This window comes from Misgurnus anguillicaudatus, chromosome 7, assembly GCF_027580225.2.
Source record: "Misgurnus anguillicaudatus chromosome 7, ASM2758022v2, whole genome shotgun sequence".
NCBI classification, from domain to species: Eukaryota; Metazoa; Chordata; class Actinopteri; order Cypriniformes; family Cobitidae; genus Misgurnus; species Misgurnus anguillicaudatus.
The window spans coordinates 10,047,461-10,061,286 of record NC_073343.2 but is presented as its reverse complement, the minus strand read 5'-3'; the positions used below and the strand labels follow the sequence as shown (position 1 = coordinate 10,061,286).

General features: G+C 38.8%; 1 protein-coding gene across 1 annotated transcript in view; it reads left to right on the top strand.

The window, feature by feature from the left end:
• The first annotated feature begins 1,484 nt into the window (after positions 1-1,484).
• Positions 1,485-13,826, top strand: part of tbc1d12a (TBC1 domain family, member 12a) — a 44,072-nt gene continuing 31,730 nt past the window's right edge. The window contains exons 1-2 of the mRNA XM_055171516.2: positions 1,485-2,960; positions 12,009-12,135. Coding sequence (XP_055027491.2) covers positions 1,774-2,960; positions 12,009-12,135 — 1,314 coding nt within the window. The 5' untranslated portion in view covers positions 1,485-1,773. The remainder of the gene's footprint in view (positions 2,961-12,008; positions 12,136-13,826) is intronic.

Sequence of the window (13,826 nt, the reverse complement as noted above, 5' to 3'; positions counted from 1 at the left end):
GGCGTACCTAAATTGATCCTGCAAAATGCATTATGAAAGGCTTATATGAGATTGCCAATAAAAAATGATTTTCTGTAGTGTGCAATAAAGACTGAATGCAATAAAGAATACAACAAATGTAAATGTTTTGACAAGCTTAAAACATTGAAAACTGCACTATCAGAAAGTTTGTTTATGAAATAGGTCATATACAAACATGTCATGCAAAACTGCATCTTATTTTGAAAAAAAAAAGGTTTTGATTTTGCTTTTAAGTTTCTCAGTCTGAATTTAGCTAAATGTTGGTACTTTTGCATCCACTTCAAACAGCAGCCACATCTTTATTTTACCATATATATCTATATGCTTACATAATATGCAATGAATGTTTACTCTAAGGGATTGGACTAAAATAAATAAATAAGAGCTGCCCAAACTGAAAACAACTTGCACTGACATATCTTAAAATACATTAGTGTCCTTTGTTTTGCCTAAAAATGCATACCAGTAATGTTTTTAGTAAGGCATGTTTATTAAAACTTAATAAACTAAGGCCTAGTCCTGGTTTAAGCTAATCCCTGTCTGGGAAACCACCCCTAAAAGTCTAAAAACTGCACCATTATATTAGAGAGTTAGTGTATGATTATATGTGGGTGTCAGACACAAGTGTGTCATGCAAACACGCATCATGCATCTAATTTTGGTTTCAAGTTTCTCAGTCTATTATCTGAAGAGAGGTTTTCTTTATTCAACCGAAAAACATGTAACTAACTACTGCATTGTTCTGTTTTCAGTGGTTACTGTGTAGAGCGCATACAGATTATGATTAGTATTTCATAGACAAATAAAATGTTTATGCAATTCACCACGTTTCTTACAAAAAACTTTACCTGCTTTAAAATGAAAGAATGTGCTTAATAATTAACTTTTTTCTCACATTTGGTCGTCGCTTCATCACCTTGGAATCGGGAGAATTGTGTTAAATAATAAATAACCAATGATTCAGAATATCCATCTAATTATCCTGGCTTCTACATAATACTTGAAAAATTTTTTAATGGAATGTAGAAAGCAGTATATTCCTTTTTAGATCTTTATTTCCCCCTACTGAAGCTAAGCAGGATTCAGCTTGGTCAGTGCTAGATTGGAAACCAGAATCATGACTGAACCACAATAATGTTAAAGACAATGATGAGATGTTCCAAACAGATCCTGGCTCCATAAATATATTAAAAAATCTAGAGAAAATGTCTTTTATGCAGATTGGTAGGGGTGGTATTATATGATACCAATGCAGGTATGTGTTTTTTTCTCTTGTTGCATGTGTAGGGATATAAATTCCCACCATGCAACCCTATGTCTTGTCTCCCTCTAGTGGTCATTTTTAGCTATCCACGTTTCACCAATGCGCGTCATACCTCCACAGAATTACATTGTAAATGCAGAGTGTCTTTTGTAGTAATTCCAAATGGCCAGCGGGTGTCGCCTTAACTCCTGATAATCCAACTTCCAGTCTTTTGCTGGGAAGAGACACGCCGACACCACATTCAAAATGGCCTCTATCAGCGACTGCGCTGGACGTGGATCAAAATGTGCATAAACAATACCGTCCTGTGGATTAACTCATCGTCATTACCGCTAAATTCTTTAGGGGAGCGATGTCATGAACACAGCGCACTGTCAGAAGTGAAGTATGTAAGATGAGATCTTGTTTTGCAGACAGCCCAGCCGAACCGGGGCGCCGCAGCAGCAGGGTATCATCTGCGGTTCTGAACCACCGACACCTCCAGTGAGATGGAAGGAGTGGAGGATGCTGATGTGTGGGGTCTCGCGCCGTCCATCGATGTCAACGACAACCGGGAGCCATGCAAAGTTCGCATTTGTGTTTCTGACCCTGACAGTGCACGCTCCGGGCGGGCCGCCGGGGAGGATTCTGTTTACAAATCGGGTAAACGGGATCGGGACGCTGGAGAGGCGTCAGAGTGCAATGCACCGAAAGAGGGGCACATTTTGCTTGATTTGATACCAGACTCTGTCTCTACGGTGGTGGGAGGCAGGGATGGGATATTCAATGGATTTTCCGATCAGCAGGAGGTGGATGTGATCTGTCCAGATGGAGGAGGAGGGGGAACCTGGTCCGGCCCGAATGCAGCTGTGCGCGCACTCGGAATAACAGAGTCGGATCGGGTTAAGCGTGGGTGCGAGTGTGCTGGAGAGAGTGTAGATAAACCCGACAAGGGTTATTTAAATTCACAGCTGAGGCCAAAGTCTCCAGTGTCATTTGCTGGTAGGAATTCACCAGATATGAAGATGCCTAACGGAGATGCGACCTATGAGCATATGGACAATGATCGCATAAACTGCATGGATTATGGTCATACAATGCAATCTTTTCAACAAGGACTCAACAGTAGAGGTATAAAAGTGGGGAATGGGGGGTTGCTAATTGTGAACAGTTATAACACTCTGTCTCAAGTCCCTTTTGGATCTCTTGGTGGCCTTCATGCTCCAAAGAGCCATGCCTTTGTTCATCAAAGTGATTGTGCGAGGTCATGTGAAAGAATCGTTTGTGCTAGCGCGGAGAGCTCGGACCCGGATCCCGTAGACATCCTGTCAGACCTCAGTGCCAAGCTGTCCTTGTCTCCCCTGGCAGAAAACACAAGCGATTACACCGAAGCCGAGCCGAGCCCGGAAGAATTTAGCGAGGGTGGTCCTCCACCCCGGCCCCAAACTCTGCGGACTAACCCCGGTCACGCAATTTCCCTCAGCTGCGATGCCACTCCCCTAAGCCCGGGGGATGATGGATATTTTGGAGCTGAGGGTGGCGTGGATGAATGCCTCAGCACTGGGAATAAATTTGAACTCGGGCGTCGACAAAGCGCTCCCGACAACCTCCCAGACAGACTTAACGATAACCCAGAGGCTTCACCTGACCTGACGGTTGACACGAAGAGACACGGCATCGCCGAGTTCCTCACCAGGTAGACTTAACCAGCACACTTACAAGTGTCTTTAAAACCTGATTATTGTTTCGAGAACTTTACAGTGGCCTCAATCAGATGACCACAAACATGTTCTGCTTTAGTATGAAAAAGGAATGTTTTGGTATATTTAAGTATGTTGGGTTTAAGGGTATCTATAAACTATTGGCTGGCTCCAAAACAATAAGCGAAGTCGCATTTAAAAGGCTTCATTCAAAACTTGAGGTAAATCTGTGTGGATAAGTGAGATGTGAGGTAAACTAAACGCTATTGGCTATTTCAAAATGGGGAGGGGTAACACAATATGCCCACCCCAACTTCCTGTTTCAGTGGAAATTACTAAATCTGTGTAGTTATCACTTCAGTTGGTCTTTACATTTACTAATATTGGATTGGAGATCATTTTCAACTTAGATGATACAGATATAAGGCAGGAAAAGCTGTAACTTTTTTTCAGATTTCCAAATGAAAAATAAAAAGGTTTGAAAATGCTTTCAAATACACTAGTCAGGTTTCATGTGGATCAAAACCTTTTCTAAAAGTTATCTTAAAGGATTAGTCAATTTTCTTTAAAAAAATTCAGATAATTTACTCACCACCATGTCATCTAAAATATTCATGTCTCTCGTTGTTCAGTCGGGAAGGAATTATGTTTTTTGAGGAAAACATTCCAGGATTTTTCTCATTTTAAAGGATCCCAAAACTTAACAGTTTTAATGCAGTTTAAAATTGCAGTTTCAAAGGACTCTAAACGATCTCAAACGAGGCATAAGGGTCTTATCTAGCGAAACGATTGTCATTTTAAAAATATGCACTTTTAAACCACAACTTCTCGTCTTCCTCTGGCTGTGTGACGAGCTAGCACGGCCTCACGTAATACGTCATCACGTCAAGAAGTCACAGATGACGAATGCAAAACTACGCCACTGTTTTTACAAGTGTGGAGAAAGAGGACCGTTCAGACGTTGTTGTATGCCGAATGATACTAATTAATGTCTTTGTGTCAGTTTATTGTTTAAAATAGTCTGCAAATGTGTGTTTCATATATGTAACACGTGACCTTTCCACGGCATTACGCAATTATGTGAGGTCACGCTGGCTCTTCACATAGCCGGAGGAAGAAGAGAAGTTGTGCTTTAAAAGTGCATATTTTTGTTTTTCTTGTCAAAAATGACAATCGTTTTGCTAGATAAGACCCTTATGCCTCGTTTGGAATCCTTTGAAACTGCATTGAAAAAACTGTTAAGTGTTGAGTTAAGTGTTAAGTGTTGGGTTCCATTAAAGTCCATTAAAATGAGAAAAATCCTGGAATGTTTTCCCCAAAAAACAATTTCTTCTCGACTGAACAAAGAAAGACATCAACATCCCGGATGACATGGTGGTAAGTAAATTATCTAGATTTTTTTAGGAAAATTGACTAATCCTTTAAAACCAATACCCAGTAACCGTTCTTGTCTTAGGACAAGTTTGATGAACGTTTTCGATCCACTTCAAATGTTGACTAGTATAGTAAACTTTCATGGTGACGAATAACTGCAGTGACTATATAGGCAATATGTGATGTTAAACTGGAGATGTAAAGGTTTGACGCAATATGAGCATAGTACCACTTGAAAACTAAGTGGGAGGGATTATAGACGTGTCGTTATGTTTGCGCTGCCTACTGCTGTGACATCATACAAAAAGTGGGAGCGAGTAACAGAGGAAGCATTGCTGGAATGCAGTGTTTCTCATACATTCATTTATTTGTCAGTCCACCACAAAATCTAAATTGACCACCACAAATAGATGTTTGCACATCATGTTTATCACTACCTTTGTCTCAAATGACAGTTTCTGTATAAACTAGGCATGGGCCGATTACCGGCTTCAAGGTATACCGAGGTTTTAAACAGTCAAACCACTAAAATATTCTGTGATACCGTCTCCAAGGTATGAGCTGTGTTTATACAAAATTCATTAAATCATTAAGTCATGTGATTGATTTGATGTTTACATTTAATATACATTACAAAAATATTATATGTTTTTTGAAAGCATATTATAATTTAAAGGCTTTAAATTTACCTGGCATTTATAAAATAACACATTTTAGTGTTGCAATGGCAATACCGTAACACTGTGAAACCGTGGTATTTTTGCTAAAGGTTATCATACCGCCAGAATCTTATACCGGCCCATGCCTAGTATAAACACACATGGCATCAGTCCATGCGCTCCACTGAGCCTTAATTAATTTGCAAAAATGGCGTGCATACATGTGGACGTGTGCGTCGCAGATGTGCTGCCACAACTGCAAGTGTGGAAAACACTGATATGGTGTTCCTGATTCTCAGCTTGTGGATGTTTTTCAACGCTAAAAGGGAGTTTGGGAACTTAAAACACAGCAAAGATGATAACAGGTTTGGTCGAGACCGCGTACGCACGAAGGTAAAGCTAATCTTGCATTTAGCGACCAATTAGAAAATCAGCAGTGTTTAAATTGTCACGTTTAAGTATCAGCTCAGCTCGCTTGGAACCTCAATCAAGGTGTTAACAAAGTATCGGGTACTTTGTACTGTACCTAGTGGAAAGCCCCCAAAAGTGAGATGAACCAACCCATGGGGTACTTTGCAATGGAAATGTGGCATAATACTCTAAATACATCTCAATCTGACAGGATCCCTATGGCACTCCTTACAAATGTGAGCTGATGTGCATGCATAATCAACGGCTGCGTCTGAAAACTCAAAATTGCTGCCGCAGGCAGGAAGGCATCAAGGCACATCTGAATCCAATGTTAGGTGTACTTCCTTACTCCTGAGATCTTGTCCCACAATTCTATGCATGTGTAGTAGGGCTGCACGATTCATGCTAAAATGTGAATCACGATTTTTCTCCATGGGAATTGAGATCCCGATTCTCAATTTTTTTTTTTTTTCACAAAAACATTTATTATGCACTTAACTTAAAAAAATATGCTACAGGACTATCAGTTATAATAACATATCTTAAAAGTCTCTTTTCCTTATTTTAGACCCCTTAAAATTTAGAGTAATTTAAAATTTGTTGGCTGTTAAATAGCACCTGTATTTTTTCGTACTATCAAACTGGCCAACCTTAAAACTTTAAAAACACTAAACCTTTAAAAGACTAAACGATTAACATTTTAAGGGCATCAGAGAGCAACGCAGACATGTTACAAACCTCGTGCTAAAAACCCTTTCTAATGGGGAACTTGTGGCGGTGACAGAGGCCGTTTCTCAATCTGGAGGCTGCAGCCTCTGGAGGTCGCATTTCTAAGCTGCGCATCATAAAGACTGTTTAATTTCATAATATTAACAATTGACATTATAAAGTTGACTACTATTTTAGTTAATCATAAATTGTTTAAGTATGTTTATGATTTGCGAATGTAATGCTCCGTTAACTCAAATGAACCAGGCTTAATGACGCATGCAGCCTGCATATGCGACCTCCGGAGGCTGCAGCCTTCTGATTTAGAAACATGTGGAGGTAACTAATTTCCTTGCCTTCTTTCAGATCCAAGGCTGTTGCATCGTCACCTTCTCTGTCGCCACCAGGATTTTCCACAGTGACGCTCGTTTATCCTCTCTTTTTTGTGAAAATTGCCGCTCCAAATTCACCAAATAAACGACTGTGTTTAGGTCTCCCGCCTTGTTATACGTCACGCGAGTGACAGCGGAACGCCGCAAATGATGAGAGAGGAGAGGAACGATCGGGTCTGATTGGTGAATGAATAGGGTTGGGTTTTACCCTGTATGAATGTGTTGGCAAGTTTGACTGATATTATAGCATCTAGATTGTAATGTAAATACGCGAATGCAGCATCTAAATACAGGGAAATACTGTATATGCAAGTGAATCGCCTTCATTTACAATGAAGATCGCATTTATGTATGAATTGAGATCGTGATTCTTTTTCGATTAATCGTGCAGCCCTAGTGTGTATGCATGGGAATGTGATTGGTCGAGCCTGGTCGAGTTCGAAAAATTTAAATGGCATTTCTAGTGAGAAATTAGTATTGTGGTTTTTAAATATGTAAGACGCTCCCATTTATATTTCAAACACGCTGCCTTTGAATTGGGTCTGAAACTGAAAGCATTTCTCTTAGCTGCCTTCATGCCTTCGAAGTCATTGCCTCATGAGGCAGCGAGGCAACATATCAAAATATCTGGACATATTATATTGGCATACGTTTTTCTATCTAATTAATTCATTAGCCATTATCATCCGATAATATCGGCGCGTCAGTAGTATCAGGCATCTTATTTTTTCCTAAAGTAGCAGAATTTGCACATTTTAAAGTGCCCATATTATGAAAAACTCACTTTTTCTGGGTTTGGGGTGTTCATTTGTGTCTCTGATGCTCCCACATGCATACAAACTTGGAAAAAAATCAATCCATGCTGTTTTGAGTGAGATACACGTTTCTGAATGTCCTCTGCCTAGAGTCTCAGATTGCACCAGTTCAAACTCGGCACCGTTGTGACGTAACTAGCCATTTCGTCATATTCCGTTTGAATTCTCCACCCACCAGGTAGCTAGAGAGCAGTCACTTCGCTGATACCCTCTATGCTGTTATCATGTCTCACGGAAATAACAGCGCTATTTGGGTATTATGGATTATACTCCCGCCTACTTTTAAAAACAAAGTTTTAACGCGTGTTTATTGGAACCCGGTGTAATCTTATATACAGTGTGTTACGACGCAAATAGTCCTCAGATTGTAGGCGATAAGACTTTTATGCGAAATCTGATGTAAACAACAGACTATGTATCTATATTTCACGGATTATTTTCACGCATTTGTGGACAAAAATGGTCATTAGATTTTATTGGACTTTCATGGATTATTCACACATCTGAAACAGACTGGATTCGATTCGCGATCGTTATATCAAAACAAAAGGTAAGAAGTCACGTTATATTTTGCATGTTGTCATCTTCAGTCAAAAACTACATTTATGATGCTAGAGCATCTGTATCTCATAACAGAGACCATACATTGATGGTAATCCCGTAAATTATACCTTTTAAATGTATAGTAATGTGAATAATATTGTTTAGACAGTAGGCTATATAGATTTTTTTTGCAGTCTAGATAGTTTGCAGCATGGTTTCAAAAGTAAAAAAAATTTAACGGCTTTATTTTACAATTCTACATGAACTAAGTAATAGTGTTTTGCCAAACTAACCGAGACCGGGCCTTACCGACCCGGCTTTTCTGACGAGGCTTACATAAGCCCTTGAATCTATTTTATGCAAGAAGTTTTCTGAAAAAAATCCATATTATTCCCTGTAGTGTAGGATAATATCATAAAAATTCTAGATTTTTTAACCACACATGCTAAACTGTTCGCTTTAAATGCTTATATCTTCTGCATGCGACTGTTGATTCATACCAAAATGCGTTTTTGCATAGTTGTGTTTGACACATAAAAGCGTCTCGGGGTTACGTATGTAATTGTTGTTTCCTGAGAAGGGAACGAGACGCTGCAACTCCCTTGCCATACTTCCTGCGTCCCTGTAACGCCGTCTTTGGCAATATTTCAGATAGCGACTTCCTGGCTCCTGCGTCACCCTGTCTTTGTCATTAAGCTTTATTATTGGTTGAATTTGATATACACATTCAGACGCACTTACCCTTAGAGGCGTCCCCAAAGTGTCATTGCAGTGATGCAGCGCGAGTTCCCTTAAAGGGAACTGTAACAATGTATCTTTAAAGGTAACACGGTGTAATCTCGCGCTCACTTGAAATGTGTCCCCACATTTAGTCCTTGAATTTGAGGGTATTGGACCTGAAAAGTCCTTAAAGGTGCAGTGTGTAAATTATAGTACATCTAGAGGTGAGGTTGCAAATTGCAACGAACGTTTCAGTTCACCGTTCACCGAAACGCAGAAGCGTGTCATCGTTGGAGACAACTTAGTAAATAAGTGTGTCCATTAAGGGCTTTTGTAGAAACAAAATGGCGACTTCCATGTAAGGGGACCCTCTGTGTATTTAGATAAAAACGTCTGATTCTAAGGTAATAAACACATAACACCTCGTTATATAAGATCTTTATACACCCCTGATAATATAATTATGTATTTTATATAGAATTTCTGTCAAGAGATCCTTATAAAAGTTACACACTACACCTTTAAAAGGTCCTTGAATTTGAAGTTAACTAAGGTGTGGGAATCCTGTTTTTAACATCAAAGCTTTACAAATGTAATTTTAGGATTAATGTTGTGACAAAAAATTCTCAAATTAAACAAAAATGTTATATTTTAGTGTCTTTAAAATAGCCAGACTTTGCAAATGGGCCTTCTATCAAGCAATTTTTTGAGAGTTGATTTTAAGTCACAAAAACATTTTAGTGAAGTGACCCTAAACTTTTGAACTGTAGTGTATATGTGTCCTGTGTCTGCTGTAGGTTCTGTTTGGACAAGAAGGTGTCAGTTCTGGGCTGAAGTTGTAGAGAGTTCAGCTACAGTGTTCTTCTACCCAGGAGCTTTGGTCTCTACAAACAAAATTCATAGACTTTGCTTTTAGTATGGAAAAATACACGCGTACACAGAGGAATTTTAATGTCAGCTTTTATGAGTTAGGCTTCATGGTGTTCTGCTGCTCTGGGGACTTTTTTGTCTCAGTTTCGGTATGTTTTTCCCTTCATGTCTTCAGTTCCTTGTTCTACAAGGACACACTTCTCTTTTCCTCAGCTATGGCATCTTCCTTATCTTTTCTCACACTTTCTCGTTCTTTGCCTCTCTGTCTTTCTCTCTGATCTGTGATTTGTCTTTTTTTCCCATGGCTGTACTGACTTGGTTCGCTACATTTATTATTAAGACCGCATTAGATTGATTGTCCGAATTTGTCCCATCAAAAGCATGTTTAGAGATTTAATGAGCCAAACTGCATATGACTGCTCATTATCTGTGTTTGTGTAGAAGAGCACCTGTGACTTGAGAGTTCATCTGGAGCTGCTTTGCCACCACAGGCACACTGAAATCCCCTGTATTAAGCGCATTAAATCTTTGAGGCCTGCTCTGCCATGCCCTTGAAAACCTTAATTCCCTGTAGTTACAGTCTGAACTTAATGGGGCAGTTTCCCGTACAGGGTTTAGATTAAGCCAGGACTAGGCTTTAGTTATATTAGGACATTTAATTAGTTTTTACAAACATATACCTTACAAAAATCATTATTGGTGTGCATCCTGAGACAATAATAATTTATTAGTGACATTGTTTTGTCTTAAAATATATTGGTCCAATATACTTTAATATACTAAAATAGCAGTGTACTTGTAAAAGTGAATGGAGTGCAAAAAATTTTTAGAAATAAATTTTACTTCCTTATTTGTAAATGTATTGAAAACATATCACATTCAATTCCACATCAAATCAGTAACAAAATTGATCAAGTCTGGCTTGTTATTTTAAAGGAAGTAAGACAATAAATATGAATCTGTTTAAAAAATAGCAGTGTCAACATTTCTCTGTTTTGACACTTAAAACTGAATACATTCCTAAAGATTTAATTTCACTTTAAACTATCAAATTACTAATATTAAGTTGCATTTCCGTTGTGGTTGATAACATCTTTGAGATCAGGGAATTGAGCTGGCCAATCCATTATCTCAATTCTTTTTGTTTTGAACCAAGATTTTGCCCGCTTGTGTGTTTGGTATTTTGTTGAAACACCCATTTTAGGGGCATTTCCTCTTCTGCAAAGGGCAACATAATCTCTTCAACTATTCTAACGTATTCAAACTGATCCATGTTCCATTGTATACGATAAATAGGCCCCAAATACCATGTCTTTACAATGCACTGTGGCTTGAATTCATTACCTGGGCATTGCCTGACGTACTGTCAATAACCACTAGAGCAAAAACAAAACAAATTACTCTCATCAGGCCACAAAATGTTAAGCATTTTTTCTTAGTTTTCTTTGGACCGGTTGATATGTTGATGTCATTCTGCACATGCCTTTTTTTGAACAATGGTGCTTTACGGGGGCTTATTGCAAACCGCTTACTACGGATGTCAGACGTCTTCTGACTGTCACAGTACTTGCATTTTAAAACATTTGACGTTTTTCCGTTGTGCTATGTTTGGATCGGCCCATTTTACTTTAAATTCAGCAGATATATTTTATAATAATGGGCAAAACATTTGCTTTTCCTCTTTCTTATAGGAAAATATTTTAAAATATTTCAATATTTTACTGTGTTCTTACCTCAACTTAGACAAATTAATACATACCTATCTTTTTTCAATGTGTAAACTTAATCTTTGTACAGCGCGATGTGAGTGTGTTAGCATTTAGCCTAGCCCCCTTCATTCTCTACTGGGCGTTCACACCAGACACGGTAGTAGCGGCAAGCGTGAGTGATTTACGTGTTAAGTCAATACAAAAATGCGAATAGGCATCCTGCGGCGAGGTACGCGCAAATTGAACTTTGCAGCGGGAAACGCGCGAGTTGAAAAATCTGAACTTTGACGGATTTCCGCTCCAAGTTAGCCAATCAGGACCTTGCTGTAGTAGTGACGTGATTACAGGAAGTGAGCGGAGTCGCAGAAGCTCCTCCCATGACGTGAATTTCCACATGAATGAAGCGAGTAAACTCAAAATGTTCAAGTGTCCAACTACGCGCAAATAGCGTGTTTTCCTACCTCTACCGTGGCTGGTGTAGCGCACCATTAGGATCCAAACAGAGAGGAATTTAAAAGCCACCAAACACTTACATGTTTTCCTTATTTAAACATTTTACACGAGTAGTTACACAAGTAAGTATGGTGGCACAAAATAAAATGTGGCGATTTTTTTAAGGGGATAAAAAACGAGAACTATATTGTATGGCGGAAGAGCACTTAGTTTGCAGCACTTCGACGCGCAGTAACATTATTACTCCTGACTACTCCCTCTCTCACTCAAACTTCTGCCAATATTACTGTGCCCAAGGTCGAAGAACTGCAAACTAAGTGCTCTTCTGCCATTGTATTACATATGTTTTAAAAAATTTACTCTTTATCTTCTCCTCTGTCTTTTTCTAAGGAGTTTGTTTTCCTGGAAGCCCAAAGAGTCAAGGGCCACAGCATCCCAGAGTGTTCCAGGGTGGAAACTGTTTGGAAAAATTCCATTGAGGGACAACCCTCCCAAAGACTCTAAAACCATCCAAGAGGTAAGAAAGGTCACTTTAAAAGTCTTGATTCATTCACCATCATGTAATTTCAAATAGGGCTGCAACAACAAATCAATTACTTCGATAAAAATCGATTACTAAAAGAGTTTGCAACGAATTTCATAATCGATTCGTTGTGTCGCGTGACGCAGAGACGTTTAATTTAAAAAGAAATACTTCAGTTAAGCGTGGAGCGGAGTGAACACACCACCTATTTCCATACTATATAGTAGGCAAAGAGTACGAGAAGTAGTGCTTTTCGCCTACTATATAGTATGGAAGTATGCGGTTTGGGACGCAGCGTCGGTCTCTTGCTCACTGTTCCTTGCAGAGTTTGGCGCCTCATAGACAGGGCGGAGAAAAGATAAAAAAAAACAGCGAAGGTAGAGGAAAACCACATGTCAGTGTTTTACTCATCCCAAACGTAAGCGCGTTAGCCGGCAAAGAGGTAAACAAACAAAGACAACACGCTATGTTTTATGGAGCGCCGACAGTGGGTAAAAAAAGTTTCTACAACGAATAAAAAACTCCAATGACAAACTCCAATGATATTAAACGCTTTTCCCCGTCATGGACCTGTACGTTAAATCATCGCGCCGTCACTCTTCTGCTGCTCTGTACTGCACGCTCAAGTTTTGTTTATACTCGTGCTTTGGTCCGCAACACAAGCCTCCGCGGATCGCGCGTGCGCGTCTCAGCTGAGCAAGGAGACGCACGTGCCCGGCCCAACATACAGTACAACATACAGTAAGTGCCGCCTTTTGTTGCATAAACATCGTATTACATTTTTTAAGGTGAAGTAATGAATGGTGTATTTGCATTTTGCGCGGGAGTAGAAGACGCATTTTCCGTTTTCACAAGACGCATTTATGTGGCCAAATGTAAATGGAACAGTTTTAACAAATGAGATATCCGATCAGAGAAAACGTATAAAGCTACAAAGCTGTCACTGGGGCAGTACCCTTTATGAAAGGTCCTAATATGTAGCATTGAGGTACAAATATGTATCTTTGAACTGCCAATATGTACTTTTGAAGTACTAATATCAATATGTACTTTTTGGGTACAAAGGTGTACCTTTTTGAAAGGGTCCAGTGATAACTTTTCTACCTTTATTTCTGAGAGTGTGCTCATATAGGCTACTATCTTTTTGATCCCATCAAGAATGCATCATAAAAAAGTCTATATATTTGGCAGATGTAAAGCATACATGTGTATTTTTTATGTATATTTTCTTTTATTATTATTATAACAGCTCAGGTATGTTCAAGGAGCATCATGTTTGTGCAATTTCTAAAGATTTTAGTTATGTTTTGAATAAGGTGTTGGAAATGAATGCTCTTCTTGTTTTTTGTTTTTTATCCGATTCATCGATTAATCGAAAAAATAATCAGATTAATCGATTATTAAAATAATTGTTAGTTGCAGCCCTAAATTTCAAACCTGTATTATTTTCTTTTATTTGTGTGTGGAACACAAAAGTTGACGTTTTGATGTGCAAGTTTTTGCAAATAAAATGATGATAGTTCACCCATGACTTAGAGCCACAAAGTTCATATAAAAGAGCAAAATAGGCTGTATAAATATAAGATTTATAGAAGAAGAAATGAACAAAAATAAAGTGATGAGAAACCAGAAGAGAAGTGGAGAAAGTAAAGAGAGATCGAGATGGTGGTAACTATGCGTCATTT